The sequence below is a fragment of the Lissotriton vulgaris genome, chromosome 10, assembly GCF_964263255.1.
Source record: "Lissotriton vulgaris chromosome 10, aLisVul1.2, whole genome shotgun sequence".
Taxonomy (NCBI): domain Eukaryota; kingdom Metazoa; phylum Chordata; class Amphibia; order Caudata; family Salamandridae; genus Lissotriton; species Lissotriton vulgaris.
In genome coordinates, this window is record NC_141698.1 from 950081356 (window position 1) to 950102681 (window position 21326).

Genomic DNA, 21326 nt, shown 5'->3' on the forward strand with positions numbered 1-21326 from the left:
TAAGGGAGCCGAAGCTCATCTTCTGACACAGCCATGAAATCAATTAGAACTGCAATGTTAACACTTTACTCAGAGAGAGAGGCTTGTTGTAAGGCAGTTATTAGTATCATGCCTAGGGATTTTTTCATTGAGCGGTGTTATAATAATAGAAAGATAGAAAATGTCATAGCAAAATTAAAGCTTCCAATTTTCTATTCAAAACGCACAATCATATGTCATTAGCTTGGTATAAAGTAATGTACAAGCAGCAACTGATACAGAAGAGAAAGCCCGTTAAGCATCATAATGAAATTCTAATAAAAAAATTAAACTGAATAAGGATACAAAAGAAATATGAAGCACAGAAAAGATACACTAAAAATAAAATCTGATTAACAACGCATATTTCACAGAGTTCGAAATCAGTACATGTTGCAATTGGAACTTAAGTATTTCAAAGTAACCATTCACCTTATACCATTGGAGCAAAGTAGGTGCAATGAACCCGCTGGCTCGCCAGGAAGGAGAGAGTGTACAGGCTTAAACCCTAGATTCAGTGACACATGAATAGTCAACCAAGAGGAAGAAATTAAGGATCAGTAGACGATCAGAAATGTAAGATGGAGTCGACGTCAATTAAAACCGGATTCAATTATTAAAAACAATATCCCAGAAGAAAAAACATTCTAATAACAAACAACTATTACCAGAGGCCGTTCCCTCCAATATGCGCTGTAAAATTATCCTTATCTGTGACATTGGGAAGCAGGAAAACTTCACACTTCGATTCAGCCTTGTTGGGTAGGTTCAGTCCTCTGACCAAGGCTACCCATGTACTGGAATGTATTACATGTATAAGTTCATCCAAGTGCTGATGATCGTCAATGAATGGGAGATATACTTGTAATGGTTGGTCGAGTACTCCCCGTTACATTTAAGTTTCTCTGGGAAGAACTGGAGTGGAGAGGGAGCAATGTCTTTAGTTCGACTTGGGGGTGGCCTCCCATCTAGTTCTATGTTGATATGAGATGCTGAATTGCAATTTTTCCGAGACTGAGTCGAATCCCTGATTCTATGGTCCAGATTACTCATTATTAGAAATCACATTCTTGATTTCTTTCAAGTGTGGTTGAAGCCTAAAAAGAAATTGGCAATCAATGTTTCAAATCTATTTCCACAAAACACAGCTGTCACCAGAACTTAAGCTACCTCTCTTACCAAGGATCTTGAGTATAGGGGAATCGCTTACAGGGCTGATCGTGGTCAGACCTAGCATCTTAAAGAAAGTCTGGAGCCGAAGAGAGTCTCGAGAAGCCATCAACTCCTGCTCAGAGCCTGGGATTGACTGGATTCAGTACTATCAGGTGCTTCTGAAATGAACAACCACCACATTGACATAGCACAGGGTAGGAAAATTGCAACTCAATTCTATGGGAGTTGTAGCCCAAATAGGTAAAGAGATGGCCTACATGCTGCAGGGAATGTGCACTAAACAGCAAAAGTCCAGCCAATCTTGTCTTGAGATTTCTGAAGACTGTTGGAAACGTTGCTGACTTTTGGGAATATTATCACAGAACATGTAACGAACTCCAAATTGTTTGTTTCTAACGATGCTGCCACAAATGGAGAAGCATAAAACCGGATTGGTGGAAATTAAATCAGACTAAATGAACTAATAAACTGAACAGCAATGAAAAAAAGTGTGGAGAAGAAAAGAATATTTGCAAATGGATACCACACAGTACTCACTGAAGCCATCTAAGTTCCATCTGTTCCACTACAATATCTTGCAGTGTGAGACATCTCCTAAATCCTTGCGCCCGTGTTTAACAATATGTCACTTTGTAAAAAAAAAAAAAAAAGAAAACTAGTCACAAAGCTATTTGTGCACATAAGCTCTCTATGTACTAGGCAAATATATACATTTTCAATAACATTATACCATTTCTCCTTCACAAACTCAGAATAATTGTTTTTTTCCATTGCAAATGTAGGGTTGTGGTAAGATGTGTAGATATGAGAATATCAATAATTTATATATTTGTGTTTATTTACTTAGGTGTTGCAAGTAGATTCTTCATCCTAGGAACACTTGCAAATTGATACATGGTTTCTCCACTGCAAAACCATATTCCATTTGTCAAACAAAAAATTACAATAAATGTGCAAATGCACATAACGTCAAATAAAAAACTGCGTATTCATCCATCTGGTGTAAATTTATGATTCAAACATGTTACATATGAATGAGAGCAGTGCTAGAAAACTAAAGCAGTCAGTTCTAGAACACTCTTAGAATTCTGTTGGAATTTTCTCCAAGCCCAGAAGTTTATATGCACAAGTATATTTTTTGCCCTCCATTTTGTTACTCAGTCTTAAACAAGTAACGTACCTTCGGTAACACTCTTTTTGGTGAATTATTTATCCAACCACAAATTCCTCACCCTTAGAATATCTACAGGCGCCATACTGGATTTGGAAGATGTACACAACATTGCTCTCACATGCTGGTGCCTAGCGTCGTGGTGTTCCGCGTCAACCTCGTTCCACCCCTGAAGTGACAACTGAGCCGCATCTGTGTCTTTCTTAATTCTGTCTGCTCCCTCAAACATGGATCTAAACAATCAGAGGTACCAGCAAGGAGATCTGGGAAAATTTTAGATGGGTAAAGAGATCTTGCTACAGAACAGGGAGGTGGGAGAGCAGTAAGGAATCTGCAGTTTAACAGAGTATCCACCAGAAAAAGTGTTACAGACAGAAAGTAACTTCTTCTGATGGATACTTATAACTGCAAATTCCTCAGCTTTAGCAATAGTAACGAACACAGTATTTCCCAGGTGGTGGGTCTGTTGAATAACTTAGACTAAAAAGTCCTGCAGCACTGAATGGAACGTCTAAAACACCCATCCAACTGGGCCCGACTGTCAAGGCAGTAGTGCATCATGGGTGTGAGCTTCATGAATGTATGCAAGGATGCTCACGTTCCAGCAAAAATCAAGAACAGGAGCTCCATGTGGCAATGCGGTGGCAGCAGCCTAGACCCTAGTGGAGTGAGCTTCAATCTTTCCGCAGGCTGCTTCATGCGTAACAAATGTTATTGCAGACCACTATCCATCGTGACAGAGTCCTTTTCTGTACTGCCTAGCCTTTCTTTGCCCCTACGAACCCCACAAAAAGGCAGATTTTCAACCCTATGTTCTTTGGTGCGATTGATGTAAAAGCTCTTCGGGGTCTAACCAATGGAGTCACTCTTCTGCCTTTGAGGGGTGAGGCAAAGCAAAGAACACTGGGAGAGTGATTGCCCAATGTGGCAAGCAGTCACGACCTTTGGCAAAAAGGGCAGCTGGTCCTCAACACCATTCTATCCGGAAAAAGGCGGTGTAAAGTGGCTGCCCCGAAAGAGCTTGGAGTTCATGCATTCGACTAATTGAAGTCACCTCGACCAAAAACACAGTCTTTGGAGTCAGGAGAAGGAGTGGATAGCTGTGCATATGTTCAAATGGAGTGCGCATGAGTAAAAGGAGAAAACATTAAGATCCAACTGTGGTGTCACAAAAGGTTTTGGAAGGAAACAAATTAAACCTTTTAGAAACCTCTTCTAAACAGGTGATTTGAATAAAGGTGGTTGGTCCAGTAAATGTAAAACAACCGAAAGTGCAGGCAAGTAACCTTTAATGGTGCTCACTGTAACTCTTCCATGCTGGGTTAGAGATAAAAATAAATCTGACAAACTGACCTGCAATAGGTTGATATTGCGGGGTCTCACACCAGGCAGTCGACAGACTTTGTAGAAGGACGTCTGTTTGGTAGGATGACAACTTCAGGGGAATCGAAAGTAGTCAACAGCCACTGCTCAGTCACCGCACTGGGAGGTGCAGATTGCACAGGCCTGGCTGCAGAACCCTGCTCTGCAGCAGGAGATCCTACCAAAGTGATAGCCTAGACACATGAGCAAGTGCTCATGTTGAGAAGTTACGGGTAACCAGGAGCAAGGCTGAAACATCAGGATCAGAGCCCAAATGTCCTAAATTAGTTGTGGTTGAAGCAAGGCTCGCAAACTGCATTGTATCCAGGATGGCTTCAATTAATTGAAGCCACTGTGAAGGAGTCAGCTGCAACACTTGGCCTGTTGATAGTGAACCACAACAATGTGAGAAGGTTCACCGTAGTCTGGAGGTGGTCTATTACTGACAGAGGTGAGCCTGCCTTCAGCAGCCCGCCATCAAGGTAGGGGAAAACTGGAACCCTCAACCTCGGACTGTGAGCTGCAACCATCACTATCACCTTTGTGAACACTGGAGTGGACTGGTGAGGCCGAAAGGGGGCAAAGCAAACAGAAAATGCTTTAGGCCCACCTTTCACAAGAAGAGGCTTGGGTCTGCAATATGGGTACATGAAAGTAGGCGTCTAGCAGATCCAAAGCCCCCATCAAGTCTCCTGAATTCAGGGGAGGCAGAGCCTGGCCCAGCGTGAACATCTTAAGTTTGTCCTTCCGCAGGAAGAAGATGAGCAGTCTAAAATAGGACAAAGGCCTCTGTCTTTTTTCGGCACTAGGTAATAGCAGAAGTAACATCCAGTTCCTTTGGGCGGTAGTGTGTGACTAAGGGCAAACTAGCGTGGCTTGCTGGCAGATGCTGGCGGGGTGGGACACTGGGAAGCTCACTGCCCCTGAGGGCTTGGAGGTTGTCCGCTGGGTCCTCAACTCCAAAAGAACTGTTGTGCCCGTTTGCTGGGGCAGGTGGCCTTAGTACTGCCTGTAGGCCATACCCCTGGCAAGGTGTCGAAAGGGGCAATACTGTTGGGGAGAATGCCTCCCGGGTGTAGAGAGGGCCAAGGAGCGTGCTAGGAGTGCTTTCTTTTGAAACACTCCAATGTGGAATTGGTCATCTCGCCTAACAGTCAATGCAGTCAAAAGAAATATTCATAAGCGACAACTGAAGGCACCAGAGAAGCCCGTGGATCTCATCTACACGTGGCGCTAGTGCACCCGATAGTCACAACTATCCTTCCTAAGCAGTCAGTAGTGTCCTTGCCTGATTACATTTTGCTGCATGCTGGACATTCTGAGTAATATGCACCAGTTTGGCAGGGAATTACTCTGGGACTACAGGCAAAATCTTTGCAACCATTTCCTATAATGTATGGTAATACCTAGCCAGCAAACAGCTGCCACTGATTTATTTATCAATCAAAGGGCCAGACTGGCCGAGGAGAACATCTGTTTTCTGAATGTCTCAATTTGTTTCGGCTCCTCATCAGGGGAATTGTGATTAACTCTGCTGGTAAATGGCTGAACTATTGGGCTTTCAGGTATACGGTCCTGTGTCAGGAAAGCAGGATTATCAGAGGCAGTCCGGTAGCTTCCGGCCACATGTCTATTCACAGGTGGGTAAGAGCAAGGCTTAGCCCAGGTGCCTATTAGAGTGTCAGTCAAGGATTTGCTGAAAGTCAACAAGGGCTGGATGAAGCCTGCGTAGGTTGCAAAATTTCCATAAAGACGCTGTTTTTACCCCAACAGTAGGTATTCGTAAGTCCAGGACTTCAGCTGTGCATCTGATGACCACAACATAATAGGTTGTCTCTTCAGTTGTGGGACCAGGCAGAGAACCCAGCCCAGTATCGGGGGGAAAGGATCAAATCCACTGGCCTCTTGAAGGTCCTTATAGAAATTGTCATCATCACAGTGTGGGGGTAATTCATCACCCTCTTCACCAAAAGCTGGTTCACTTTGGTCAGCATCTGATCCAAAATGATGCTGGAGCTCAGGAAGGCGGCTCCAAGGTATAGGCAATGTTTTGTTTGAATAAGGTAGGACAGGGTTTGATGGAACTGTTCCAACACACAACCTCAATTACAGTCGAGAGACATTTAGTTTGGAGTCAGACAAGACAATTGGAATAGTGTCCTCCTCCAACATTGGCGCCATTGGGACAGGGATCAACGTGGCACAAACCGTCTTGGATCTTGGTGGCGGATTTGAAATTGGCCCCGGAGTCAAAGCTGGATCAGAAATGGCTCAGGAGGAACAGATGACATAGAGGAAGGATCTTTCTGGGGTAATCCGACTTAAGGCCTTCACGGATCTGTGGGGCCACAGGGATTCAGAAGGGTGCCAAAGAGTCCAAACAGGATTTCTCTGAAAGCCTCAGTCTGTTGAGATGTCACAGTCGGCCCTGGGAATTCTGGTGCATCAGGATCAGCTGCAGAATCAGCTCCTCAGCAAGGAAGTTATTGGTTCCAGCAGCTGCAGTCTACATGCATGCAGGGATCGGAGGAATGTACTAGGTACCACATGGCCAGGACCTTTGATGAAAGTGTGACTACTAGGCTGGCCTACATCCTATACGCTACGCGGCCCAGCAGTTACACCTTTAAATACCTTAACTGAGGAAGTCACTCAGGAGGGTTTGTGTGAGTATCATGGCTGTAGGAGTATGATGGGTAAAAAAGGAGATGTACTTGTGAGTGTTTAATACAAACTAAACCCAAATAGGGAACAAAAGTAGGGATCTAAAATATGGTCCTGATCAAAGCCAATTGACCAGTAGGCATAAGTTATGGCATGAAACCAGTTGCTGGAGCTAATAAACTCCTCCAACAAAATTGCATTCTGTTTTTAATCATGCCATAATACCCAGAAGGAATATGCTTCTTACCAGTATGCATCTGTTCTTGGCATGTAGGGCTGCTGACATTCATATCTGTGCATAGATCGCCGCCTAGTGTTGGGTCCGGATGATTGCACATTGTTGTCCTGGAAGAGTCTTCGAAGTATCACGAGATAGGTGGCTCCTCCCCTGAACTACAGTGCACATGGGCATCCTCTCCATCCTCAGATTGTTTTTTTCCACCATTGGGTTCGGATGTAGTTTCTTGACTCAAGTTCGGAATCGATATAAAACACTTTTTCACAAGGCCAAAAGGCCTTCGGGGCGTCGGTATTGTCTTTCGTTCGGTGCCTCGTACTTGCTCCAGTTCTTCGAACAGGACGTCGAAGGCCGTTTGCCTTTTTCGACACCAAAGGCCCCATCAACGATCGACGATGGAACGGAGCCCATTCAAACGATGCCCCGTTTGCAACTCCAAATACCCTTACATCGATGTGCACCCGGTATGCAATAAAAAGCCTATCCCCGGACCACGACGAGGCCAGCTGCATGGCCTGTTCTCGGTTCAGATCGAAGAAGACACTTCGGCTTCGATGCGACGCAAGACAGTCTGCGCCGAAAACAGCGCCCGACACAGAGAACATCTTCGAGGCTGATAACGACGAGGGCGTCGATGAAGAGGATCCTGAACAACAGTCGGATCCTGCGTCGGAGCGGAACTCTAACTACGATGTGGACGAAGAAGAAGACTACGTCCATGATGAAGACGTCGATGACGACTCGAGCGATGAGCAAGGCCCAACCGCAGCCGCGGGGCCCGATACTAACACTGTACTTTCAAGGGCTCAGTTCTAGGCATCGCCGGAAGGCCTTAGCCAAGATCTTACTCCACATTCTATAGCCCCGCGTCAAGAATATTTCAAAGGAGCCATCGGTTGATCAACCACAATCAGCGGTGAAATCGAAACCGAAACAAACAGATGCTAAATCGAAACCGAAACTGCTAAAGATAGTCCTCGGTTTGACGGCTTCGGATTCATCGGATCCGATCAAACTGAAGAGTGTTATCGACCCTTCAGGGTCACATGAGGGCGTCGGCCCGAAGATCGGGGCGCCGAAGACTGGATATAAGGTCAAGCACGTCGCACTGACGCAGTGGACGTCTACGTCCAAAGATGGCGATACTAACAAAGGACTCAAGGTTCAGAAGACTTGCGATCCGAAGCTTCCAGCCTCCAAGCCACTGGTGGTCAAGGCCTTCGAGTCGAAGACTAAAATCGACCCGAAAGAGCATGTCTAGTCGAAGACTCTTCCAGGACAACAATGTGCAATCATCCGGACCCAACACTAGGCGGCGATCTATGCACAGATATGAATTCAGCAGCTCACATGCCTCGAACATAAAGTTTCATATGACAAAATAGGGTAGCCCTATACGATTTTAATCGTAGATCCCTCTCCTGAGCCACAGAGCTCCCTCGACTATAAAGGTTGAGCCGCCTGGATACCGTCTGTATCCAGGCGAAGACTTCACAATGAAGCATGCTATTAAAAACAGAATAGTACGTGAAAAACCTTAAGGGATGGCCAAACGGGTCAAGGATGAGCACAAGAAATTGTCCTATTTCAGTGTGTTCTCTCGTATGTGATCAGCATACATTTTTACCATGGACATACGAGTTCAGGTTAAAAACAGTAGACTATCATTGTTTCACACACACAACAGAAAACCACATGCCAAGCCACTGACTGATCCTACCTGATCATCCATTATTGTTGCAATATGTGTGGTCTTTCCTCCAGGGGCAGCACACATGTCTAGGACCCTATCCCCAGGTTGAGGATTTAAAACATGGCTCACGACAACAGAGGGCAAGTTCTGGCTTAGAGAATTTCAGAAAAGAAAAATAGTTAGGATTCACATTGTCACGAGTGTGCAGAGAGTTCATTTAAAATCTAACAGACCACAAGAGCGATTGTAAACAAAACATGAGTAATTTCAAACACTGTGGGCCAAAGTAAGTATGCTTGTGCTAAAAAGAACTTCAACAATTTGATGAAGTCTGCAAAGTTTTATTAAAAGGTCCAGCAAAAATGTTTCGTGGGGAAAATTAATTATTTGCAGAATACCATTTGAAAGAAAAGTTTTCATGGTAGAAATCTCATGCAAATTCTTAGCTTTTAAGGATATTTTGGAAGCAGGCATACTTTTACAACCATGATACAAATCGAATTGTTTAGAGATTTGCAAAGTTTGTCACGTTTTCAAAAACTTTGCAGGTGAAACTACACCTATATCAAAATGCAGTAATGGATTAGTTTCACTGATTAACTGCAGACATTTTGAATTTCCAGATGCCATTGAATTAGTTAAACATTTAATGGGATACAAATGAAGGTTGTTAAATCAGACCTTTACGTGCCAGTACTGCACATGAATCCATGCATCATAGGTAGCCGTTCTCATCTATTCATTTTGTGTGTGCAACCTCACCAGTCTCCTTCTTAATAAAGAGAATCTTTGAGTGTATTAGTGGGGGGGGGGAGGGGGGCTGGAGGGAAGTAAGAGCATGTCCCAATGTGCAAGGATGGTCTTCTTAGCCATCCGGTAAACGTTTTTCACAGGCATATGGCTAGAGAAGGTCACTGAAGCTTCCTTGGCTCTAGTGAAATGTTCTCCGATACTTGCTGAAGGTTCTCCATGTATAGTGAAGCAATGAGTTTTGCTAAAATAATGTATTTTTGCCTTAGCACCACTTTGCTACAAAAATATGGACTGCCATAATGCAATGCAAACCTGATGCCCAAGATTTGCAGGTTTTTTCCAGTTAGAATTGCACATGGATGTAGAAGCCTGCCAGGAGGACGGTCTATTTCTTCATATGGAATGTTGAAAAATTATCTGAGACAAGGATAAGGTGAGGCCTTCAGAGCCACGGGTTCCAAATGTACAACCGAAAATGGTTATGAGCCAGAAGGGCCTGGTGCACAATCACTCATATTAAGGCCGCCAAAAAAGTCTCTGAGTTACTTGTGATCAGCAGTAAACAAGGTTATGCATCAGTCTGACAACAAAGACCAGTTGAGGCCTGAAGAAAGCAGGGGTGACTATTTAACCCCTTGGCGGCTGGTGCTATTTCCCTGCTGTGCTGGGGGGGGGGGGGGGCACGCGCACAGCGCCCCCATGTTAATGACGAGCTCAGCTCGTCATGAGCCACGGTGCTCCGGTGCTCAGAACGAGCTCAGATCGTCACGACCACGCCCGTTTAATGGAACGCTCAGCACAGCAGGGGAATTAGCCCCGCGTGCGAGCGTTCCACGGGCCATGACGAGCTCAGCTCGTCATGAGCACTGGAGCACCATGGCAGCTCGTCATGGGCATGGGAGGGGTTAAAGAAAAGATGTGAATCGGTTCCTTGAGGTGTCTCCTGACAACTTCATACGCTGTGAAGAATGAATCCTAAAGCTTGATCAGATGGGTTCCAATGAAAAATACATAACTTTCTCTGATGTCAAGTTGTCGATACAAGCCAGATAACAAGGGTAACAACATCCACTAAGCAAGTCTGCAGATTTACCTCTTGACAGTTTCCCGGGAGAATATCTCAGATATTTGCTCCTGCTCTACTTGCTGGTAGAAGACTTCTTAGCAACTCCCAGGATGTCCAGGTTCTCAGACGAAAGACCAGCGTGGGTAAAGGCTAGTCTCTCCGGAGTCATGCCCTACAATTTGAAAAGTGTCTACGGCAGGGGGACTCAGAGTGTATTAGGTACGAAAACGGAGTATTCTCAGAATTCGTAAGCTGATGTTTGCAGAAAAATGACAATTTCCAAAATACATTTTAAATTGACAATTGAGTGGTAAATCACGTGGAGTTAGGAAGACGTATCACTAATATCATGACCTTGATCCCAGGGGTTATTGCCACTATGGGTGTTATGCATTACCCATGTAGAGGCATTTCAAATTGACAAAGACTTTTTTACATTACTGCTGCAACACTATCTGATGCACCAAGGCGATCAATGCTAGTATGAGTATGCTATCCTGAGACGTACCTCGAAATCGCACCTCGCTCCCCTCAGATCAGTACTAAACAAGGCAACCAGTCTCATAACAGATATTAAACAGTATGTTCACATCACGCCTGCACTCATGACCCACAACTGGCTTCCTATAGAAGTTGCAATTAAAAGACTGCCTGTATTACCCACAAAGCCATTCACTTACACACCCCAGACTATTTAGATAACAAACTCACTAAAGCAGGAAGAACCAGATCATAGAGAAGCTCCAACACACTTCTTCTCGTCCCTCCCAAACTAAAAAATAAATTGACCCAGGCTTGCTTTTTCTCGGGTAACGCTCCCAGCATATGGAACTCTCCCGATGGAATTACGATGCAACCCCTCCTTCACTGGCTTCAGAAGAGACCAAAAAACGCCACCTACTTAACTTATACTGGAACACTTGAATAATTCTTGAACTTGGTTCTATCAGCCTCTCTTTGGCCTGTTAACCCATTGCGTGCTTATGACGAGCTCAGCTCGTCATGAGGCACGGTTGAGCTGTACTCCCCGCTGTGCTGAACGTTCGAAAAACGGGTGTGGTTGTGACGAGCTCCGCTCGTCATGAGTGCAGCTCCACTGTGCTTCATGACGAGCTGAGCTCGTCACCAGCACGGCAGCGCCGCGTGCGGCCCCTCTTCCCCTCCGCACAAGAGGTGAAAAACCCCCGCAGGGAAGGGGTTAAACAGCTGGCTGTTTACTACTGTTTGCCTCTTTTGCTACTGTTCGCCTCTTTTGCCTTGAAGGTCGCTCTCTCACTGGACTCATAACTCATAACTTGCCCATAAGCAGTAACCGCCCTCGGGGCCGAGCTGCTGTCTGCGTACATATTGTATTCCACCTGCATTGCCTAATATTTCTATGTGTATTTATTGTACTTATTGTTCTTTGTACCCGAGCCTAAGATTGTTGCGCATCATTTACTAAGTGACTGGATTATTGCCTGGCTCTGGATTCTGTGAAGCGCTCCGATACACCCGGGTCTAGCTAACGTTATATAAAATGTATTTAAAAAAAAAAAACATTTAAATTGTGCATATGGAGGCCAATAGTGTAATCTTGTCTGATGTGGTCTCTATTTCAACACTAATAATATTAGTAGTTGGGAGCTTAAACCTAATGTCACAAAGCTGGGACCCAGCATGGAAGAACCAGGGCAAGTTTAGAATGTTCAGCCCACCAGATGAAGCTGTAGAGAATGCATGTGGCACCTAGCATGGAGCGCCTTCTTAAACACAAGAGGGCATAGTCTTCTTGAATCATTACGCTCTATGAATGAAAAAAGGTCAAGCCAGCAGAATTACCCAATAAAATGGATAGTCCTTAAAGTCACAGAGTAGGATTCAGAGTAGTTCATTGAGAACTCAAGATGGACTATGGTAATGTATATCAGAGCAAGATTCCAACACCTTTTCTCAATGCTTGGTGCTGGACAGAAAACTTCCGAACAGAAATGTAGCAAGATAATTTCAACATCTATGGCCTCAGGAAAACAAAGATGTCCATCCCTCAATCACAAATCTGTTTAGTCGGTTGTCTCTCTTAATAAGCTTTTATACAAATCACATTTGCTATACTAAAAGATGTGCAAACAGCTGTTATCCAGTAATATCGGGATCTTTTACCTTCTCACTTAAGTCCTAGTACCAATTTAGAGGTTGCTTTAGGCCCTTAGATTTCAGAATGAGCAAATTAATGGAGAGATGTTGAGCCATTTATTAAATTTAAAATGTTTCATTTTCCTGCAAAATTACTTCTTTCTGTACAAGTTGAACTAGAAGTAGAATGATTACCTGTAGAAACAAATAGGATGGAAGTAGATTGTCGAATGATGGACTGAGGTACACTGGTTCTGTCATTCTTATGCCTACACCTCTGTAAAAATAAAACCTCATTAGAAAAAAGAGAAAACAAAGTTGAATTCAGCAGTTCTGAAAACAATGCAGAGAAATCCCATTAGCCAAACCTAAAAAATCATAAGCAATAGCTTTATTCTATATGTCCCCAACCTGCAAAGTTCAAGTCAAACTGTTTAACAAAGACATAAAAAAAGCTGTGAGATTTTGAAGGCATGTAATATGGGAGCCACCAATGGGCCACCGACTTATGGTATTATCTGCTTTTTTCTGCCGGGGACGTTTTTTTGCTTATGTACCCAAAATGCATTTCATATATTCATTTTGTTGAGTGCATATTTTTAGTTATGAACACAAGTTCAAGTTTGTTTATTTATGGTAACGGAACTCGATTGAGGTCCACATAATAATTCAATAAAAAACAACAAGATTTCTTAAAAAAGGAAGAAGAGAAATTTACATAATATTAAAATATCAATATAATGGTAAGAAACATTTAAAGAAATGAAACAATTTAAAACAAAACATTTCGTTCGGATGGTTAAGCATTGCTTCAATAAAATCAAAAGCAGTAAAAATACCCAATTGAAGGCACATAGGTCTTAACCATTTGCGTCTAAATGCCATAAGGACCGGACAAACAAAAATAACAGGGTACATATCCTGGGAATTAGAATTACAAAAATCACAGATATCTGAACCACCATACCATTTGGACAAAAGACAGTTCAGAGGAAGTAAATTATACCTTAACAAAAGGGAAAATCGCCTAACTCCATGAGGGAGATTCCAGCATATGTATGGCTGGGGTTTTTTTATTTCACAAAATTTACCAGTAGGGAACATTCCTCTCTTTGCTTTACTTGTCCCACTATCTACTCTAAAACTCAACTCCCAAGAGGCAGACTTTAAGGATAACTTTAATTGGGCTGCAGATAATGAAAAAAGGCCTTGTTCATCTAGCTGTAATAATGTAACAGCCTGTCGGAAATTCCTTACAATTGAAGAATAAGCATTAAAGGAACCCAACAGCTCATTTTTTATTAGGTACCTCGGTGTGCCAGGCATTCCTCCAGCTATATTAAAAACCCAACGCACCACACTCGCAGCTGCCTGAGCCCAAGAGCTACGCAGACCGAATTCTTGTCTTAACGAAGACGTAGAATGTGCAGTATTTACAGAAGCTAAGTTGCGTAATATTTTTCCTTCGGTAGAATCCAAAAAATTCCAACATGCCATATCATCCGTAGATTAGGGATGGGGGGATTTTTGCTCGGAAAACCTTGAGCAATAGGGAAAAGTGCCTTCTACCTGTCGCCTTGTAAAGAGAGATAAGACTCTTCCCTTGAGCAAGAGCTTTCCTGCTATTGTTCTCAGTGTGGGTTTTTTCGTTTAATTTACTCGTGACAATCTTTCCAAGAAAGGGATAGGATTTGACTACTTCTAGTCTTTCACCCCCAACGGACCAGTAATAATTTTCATATTTGGATTTTCTCCTTCCCCGGAAGCACATTATTTTGCTTTTTAAAATATTTATTTTTAAGAAATGAGCCTCAGCGTAGGAGAACAGAGCGTGTAAACGGCCATTCAAACCTTTTGGGGTAAGGTCCAAAATTAAAATATCATCTGCGTACATTAAGCACGCTATTGGAGATCACCCCAAAACTGGTGCAATACCATTACTAGATGATAATAGAGCCTTAGGGAGGTCAGCAAAATATAAAGAGAACAACAGGGGAGCCAATAGGCAGTCCTGTTTAAGTCCATTATTTGTGGGTATAACCCTGGATAGTCCTCTCTCACCACCCATTAATACTCTGCACCAGGTGTCTGTGTGCAGTGCAATAACTAACTTTAATAAACTAGGGGGCATCTCTAATTTAATTAACTTACTCCACAGCAAAGATCTGTCCACCTTATCAAAGGCCGTAGAGAAGTCAATAAAAACCCTATATACACCTCCTCTACGAACTGTAACATATTTTTCTACCAGGATTTGAAGAGCAGTAAGGTTGTCTAGGGTACCATGTTGTTTCCTGAAGCCAGTCTGTTCTAACGGAAGTATTGCGGACGCAGATACCCAGTCATTTAAAGAATTCAATAAACATTTAGCAAAAACCTTGCCTATGGCATCTAAGAGGGCTATTTGTCTGTAATTTTGAGGTAAATCTCTAGCCCCCTTTTTGTAGAGAGGAATTAATAAACTCCCTTTCCAGGAATGCGGGACGGTGCCATTGGTAAAGCAAAGTTTAAAGACTGGATATAAAATTTTCCCCCATAAAGTACTATGTGATTTTAGCACTGAAATCGGAATTTCATCTGGGCCTAATGCACCAGAAGAGTGCAGAGCTTTAATTGCAGCAACAATTTCCAATTCAGAGGGAGGATCGTATGGGAACAAGTCCTCCTGCAGCTTACCGGAATCAAACTTCTCACCATTACTGCTATATAGATGCTGTATAAAGTCAACCCATGTCTGCTCATTAATAGATATCGGTGAGGGTCTGGATCTTACCCCACATCCTTCTCCAATTAATGACCAGAAGGTCTTTGCCCACCCGCTCTTAGTTGCCTCACGAAGTTTAATCCAAAGGGCATCTTCTTTCTCCCGTTTTAATCTAGCCTTTATCCTTTTTCTCCTTCTTCTCAAAAGGGATATTCTTTGTCTACGTTTGGGAATAAAGGAGAGGTACTGGGCCCTAACCAATTTATTTATTTCTGTATTTAGATGACGAAGATCAGAGGGGATTTTAGGAATTATCTTTCCTGATGGAGGCTTTTGAACTTTAGATTTTAAGGTATGTAGAAGGGACGCAAAACAAAGTAGCTCTCTACCTTCCCATAAGATTAAGTTCTCTGCTGTGTATTCTAATATATTGGTCAAACTTCTAATGGACCCTGAATTCCAATAGCATTTCCCTTTTTTATTATTAAAGTTCCATAAGTCATCCCCAATATTCCATAGGTCCCTTTGAGGTGATGTTACATTTAATTTTACAAACAAAACATCATGATCACTAAGATCAGTAACAAGTACAGATAAATCCTTCAGAGAACTAAAAAAGGTATTATCAACTATCATATAATCCAGGATCGAACCACCATTCCCTGACTTATGTGTAAGATGAGCAGGACTATCCGAGGGGAGCCTTCCATTGATTATTATACAATCTGCTTCGGCTAGACTCTCCAAGATTAGTTTCCCTCTTTTATTTGTTTTAATGTTCTCTGGGAATATGGCTTTAGGTATCAGGAACGTTTCCTCCTTTACCTTATTCCTGAATAACTCCAAGGCACTATTAAATATTTTAGTTATGAACACATTTTGCCTTACGTAGTAGTAGTAAACATTTATTTTGGGCCAAAGACCATAAAAGTGCAATGAAAAAACAAGTGTACATTCTTAGCAGCAGTTAAAAGGGCGAGTTATGGCTACACAATCAGATACGACAATGTGTGTGTATATGAAGTGCATTTGTGTTGTGAATCAATTAACAAATGTACATTCTCAACAAGAAGGAAAAGAGAAGCAATAGCCACACATTCAGATACCACAAAATGTGCGTATAAATATATTAGTGTTGCGCATCAATTAACCCCTTCGCCGCGAGGCAAATTCCGCTGCGGTGCGAAGTAGGCCGGGGCTGGGCGTGGCGCTCGGGTACCCAGGACGGCTCCCGGCCGTCATGAGTCACAGTAGGCGTGTGCTCAAGACAGCCAGGAGCGGTACGAACTGATTAATTCTCCAGCACAGGAGGGGAATTAATCGAGCGTGGGTGGAGCGGCAACGTTCGGACGGCTCCCGGCCATCATGAGCATATGCCTACTGTGACTCATGATGGCCAGGAGCCATCCTGAGCATGGAAGGTGTTAACATTCAAGCATAATGCAAGGAAATAAGCAATCGTGGAACAGTATAATACCCATAAAGTTGTAGTAACAAATGAAGTGCATAAAGAGGAAGCACATATGATACTTATACACTGAGCTAATGCAAAATGACATTCTTACTGCCTTTCTGCACTTGGATGTGTGCACTGTCGAGAGCCTGAGGTAATTTTTAAAGGAGCGCTGGGTTGCAAAACTGCTTCTAAATGTAAATTGCGCCCGAACTCGACTTTGGTGCTAGGGGCACAACTGTATATACTACGGAATTGTGGCATATTAGGTAACCCCAAGGTCTGCCCTAGGTGTCCCTGGGGTGGGGTGGTGGGGTCGGGTACATACAAGAAGGACGACTATAAAAGAGCTTTTATATGCCTTGGGGATAGAGAAATTGCAAATTTCACTTCCCACATTGTTGTAAAGTGATTCCCAAAATCTACTTTTGTGCTAGGAGAACTGTGGAGTGAGGATCTGCATTATTTTTGTATATTCAGGACCCCTGAAGTCTCCCCTAGGTGTCCAGGGGGAGAGGGGGGTCAGGTCGTTTTAGGCAGGGCCCTTATAAAAGCAGTTTTATAGGACCTGGTGTTGGAGAAATAGGCCATTTCATTTCCCCATTGTATATCCCCAGCCACATAGGTTAACATTGCTGTTTATGAATTTATAACTACAGCAAGGGACACCAAACAAAATCATTTAAGGATTTAGGAGAATGGTATTGATAAATCCAACAATATGATGTTGTTGAATTTATCCTAAAATGGACAGAAAATAAGTTAGAAGACCTTCTTGTCTGTAAGCCAAAATTTCACCTCCCAGAGGTCTGCCCTAATTGAACAGAGTTAAGTGGATTAAACAGGCAGCTTTTATGAAGTGATAAGTGGCACCTAGGGAGAAAGGCTATCTCTTGTAAGAGGACCCTTGCTCTACAAGAATGTCAAAGTAGGGGGGATGGGTTGTAAAGCATTAGCATCAAAAAGGAGAAGGGAATAGGCAGATAGATACAGCCAGGTCTATTTACGCCGTTCCACTCTGAACACAGCCAGATGGTAGGCTTAAGGAAGGAATTTGCACATGTAGGAGGGAGGGAAGCTATGTAAATGAACCGTCCTGGAGGTTGGTTTAGTTAGCTCTGGCGTCTCTGATGAACTTTACCCATATTACATTTGGAAGACTAGTGCATTCTGGGAAACCAATGAGCCACACTTTGGAGGAAATGGTCATGCTTTGGGGTGTTGACCTGCACCTCATTGGACAGGAAAGCCTTCCTGCTTGGCCCCAGAGAACACTGAATAAGCATCTGAGAGGGGCAGAGCCTCTCAGATCTGCTGCTTGAAACAAGAGAAGAAGAATGGTACAAGCTGAAAGTTTGATTTACTCCAACCAGGCCCTGCACTCTGACTGACTGCACATGTTGCACAATCTGGAACTACAGCCCTGTGGACCTAACTTGCTTCAAGAGGAACAAAAGTGGACTCGCTGCAAGCTACAGGCTAACAGAGTACACCTGGACTATCACCGCCAAGAATATTCTGCCTGGAGTATCTACAGTGGATTTGTAAGAGTTTTGTCCAAGTGGATTGGGGAACTAAAGTCCAAAACTATCATGGACCATCTTGGAGATTCCAGACTCTTTGGTTTTGTTTTGGGCTCTTTTGACGTTCCAAAGGAACTTCAGAAAGAAGTTCCAGAAGTTTGCAGCAACTTTGGAAACAAGCATTTGCAATGCAATAGGTCTCGCATTTGCTAGAGTTTGAGCTATTGGCATTGTGTAAATGACAATGCATTTTATTTATGCGTTTGAAAACTTGCAAGCTGTGTGTTAACAAGCACTTTGTACTTATAGTCCTTGCTTATAAGAAGCCAGGCTGGCAGTCTGTTTTACTGCCAGCCTTGCTTTTCGTAAGCAAGGACTATGCGTACAAAGTGCGTGTTTATGCACCGGTTGCAGGTTTTCAAAACAAAATAATAAAAGGCATTGTCATTTACAATGCCAATGGCTCCAACTCTCGCAAATACGAGACCTATTGCATTGCAAATTCTTTTTCGGGAGTTAGTGACTTATGTGTGAATTAGTACAGGGGAAAACCTTCTGCTATGAGACACACTGATGGGTGGTTGGGTGAATGAGAGGTGACTTTGTACGAGTTAGGCACTCAAGTGTGAATTAGAGTAGGGGACAACCCTCTGCCATGAGTTACGCAGTGGTGTGTGGGTGTGTGAAGAAGGGGTGCCTTTTTCGGGAGTTAAAGGGAAAAGTGTGAATTAGTGCAGGAGGCAACCCTGTGCCATCTGTGAAACAGTGATGTGTGTGTGTGAAAGAGAGGAGACTTTGTCCTGAGTTAAACACTGAAGTGTAGTGTAGGGAACTCATTTTCCTTGTGTCCTGTTCATAATGCCAATCCCTCTCCCCCCGCCTGTTCACTCATTCTGAGCACTCAGTCATCCAATGCACACTGAATATCACTCATTTACCCAAGTTATTCTATGGGACTATTCATTTTTTTTGCCCGAGCCACCTCTCTTCTCGCTCAGAGTGTTTCCTCAGGCCTAAGTGCCAGCTTTATATTATTTCTGATAAGTCTGACAGCGGCTTGTGTGCTGTTTTGACTTCAATTGCACCACAATAGAGAAACAAGCATTTACAATGCAATGGTTTTGCCTTTGTTAAAGTTTGAGCTTTTGGTATTGCTTTTGACAAATGGTCTTTTCTAACTTCTTTGAATTATGTGTAAAACGTGACTGGGAATAGGAATCGCTTGTACCGAAGCACCTCCGTGGCCCTCTGCAGTATGAACATATTCGGCATTGGATATATTGTATTATATAGTCTGCCGTCATCCCTGAAGATGCTAGGGACATTATAAGTGCCCGCAGTTTATTTTTGGTTCCTGTCTGCATTAGAAGATGTGGCGAGTATCACCGTCCTGGAACTACACTCCTTTTTTCGGGGGGGGGGTGTTGGAATGTCCCCCCCCCCCCTCCTCCCCCGGCCTCATCCAACGCCCTCCTTCTCCTTTCCCTGGGGGTAGGAGCGTTCCCGAGACCTCATTTTGTTTGCTTTAGATACTTGCCAAAGTGCCACCATTGCCTACGTTACGTTTGTTCTTGTGCTTGAGTGTCTGCCATTTATTGCAGTATTATACCTCTACTTGTACTTTGTACGCCTTTGTAACTTGAACACGTCACTTTTTCCTCCTGTAATGTACCGTTTGCTACCTCTTGTATTTTGTGTGCTCACAATTGTCACTTTTGCCTCATGTAACTTATCGTTTTCTTTCGTATTTTTTCCCTTGTAATTTTCTCCTCATGTATCATTACTCTTCCTATCGTGACGCGCTCCGACACCTTCGGGTAACATCCGCGCTATATACCAAAAATATAGCTGAGAATTTTGTCCACTTTTAGCTGCATCAACAGAAGACACACAAGTTCATCTACTTGATTTTAATGCATGGGGCTATAAAAAAAAGTCCAACAAAAAATGGGTAACAAAATCAGCCCCTCTTCGGGCATAATGTTAGTTATGTCCAAGGCCACAGAAAAATTCTTACTTATTGTAAAATTATAGCAGTCACAAGCACCCCGGATAGACCGCAATACTTGCCCAGTCCCTACATTTGACTGCACAAAATACCACATTTGTCGTCATCCTCAGACCAAGACATATTGGCTAAGCATTCCCCTTCCAACTAAAAAGAAATGAGTGCCTCAGTGAAAAATAAGTAACGAGTCTTCAATACTTGAAATGTAGCTGCATTTGGGATCAAACCCACCTCTCTGCAGAAATCCCAATAGGATAAACGCCGTAGGTAGAAAAGAAGGTTTACTTTTGCAAAAACATTCTCTCAAGAAGTGCAGCAATATTACAAATGTGTGCATCACACTTTTCAGGGCAGCTCGGTGTCAAACAAGAGTGATTACCAAGCTTAAAGGGTTGGCAATCATAAAACATGAACAAATTGACTGTGGTATTTACGAGGAGCAGTGCACCACAGAGGATAAGTAGGTACCCTGTGAGGCACAGTTATCTAACAGAGTCTGGTTGGTAAGGCACTTTTTAGGTCGTGCCTGCAAGCAGCGTGCATGGGCTGCAGTTGCTTGGTGACCTACTGAATCTAAAAAAAAAAATAAGTAGGTCGAACCTGCAGGCAGATGCATGCGCTGGCGTCGCTTAGTGACCTGTTGTATCTAAAAAAATAAAAACCTTAAAAAGAGGCTTTTAGCTCGCCCAATTTTTACCATACTTTGGCATCATTTTCACTCTTCTCAACTGCCGCCTAAATTGGAAGCACCACAGGCATCAATTTCCATGTGTGGCGCATGAACGAGGTACATGCTGTAATTGATTTATTATTATTATTTTTTTCTCAATAGCACAAACTCGACCGGAGCGCTTAACATGAGCACAAGTCACATTACACAAGGTCACATTCATTATTTTTTTACCATGTGCTTTTGGGGGCAAAGTTCCAGGAGATTTGTACTGGACATTAATTCTACAAGGTAGACCCCTTGTGTGTGCATTTGTTTTGTCCTTCTCTCCACGCCACTACACTCCACTCTAATATATTCCACTCCAACACAGCCCACTCCAATCCACTCCACTCTAATCCAACCCACTCCACTCTGATTCACAACATCCGCAGAAATCCACAACTAAGTTCTAGAAAGGATCTATGTAGCAGCGTCGGAGTGGGACAGAAAATAGACTCTTGCCGTTTGCAAATCAGGACAGTTTTAACCTTGCAAAGACTTGCTGTATAAGTGTCTTGCAAGGTATGGACGACTGCATGCATTTGAGTTTGCTGCAGGCAATATTTGTGGTCATATAAGAGAAATCAAAGGTAAAAACCTGCCCACCAGACCTGAGGCGTTGAAAGTAGGGGTACGGGGGAGGAGGGCTTGCTGTGGAATTCTGAAGTTGATG

The 21326-nt window shown here is 43.1% G+C and overlaps 1 protein-coding gene across 1 annotated transcript in view; it reads right to left on the reverse strand.

The window, feature by feature from the left end:
* Positions 1–21326, reverse strand: part of NSUN6 (NOP2/Sun RNA methyltransferase 6) — a 131197-nt gene that overhangs the window by 39448 nt on the left and 70423 nt on the right. Inside the window, exons 6-7 of the mRNA XM_086941956.1 lie at positions 12449–12530; positions 8347–8466 (exon numbers count right to left, since the gene is read on the reverse strand). Coding sequence (XP_086798082.1) covers positions 8347–8466; positions 12449–12530 — 202 coding nt within the window. The remainder of the gene's footprint in view (positions 1–8346; positions 8467–12448; positions 12531–21326) is intronic.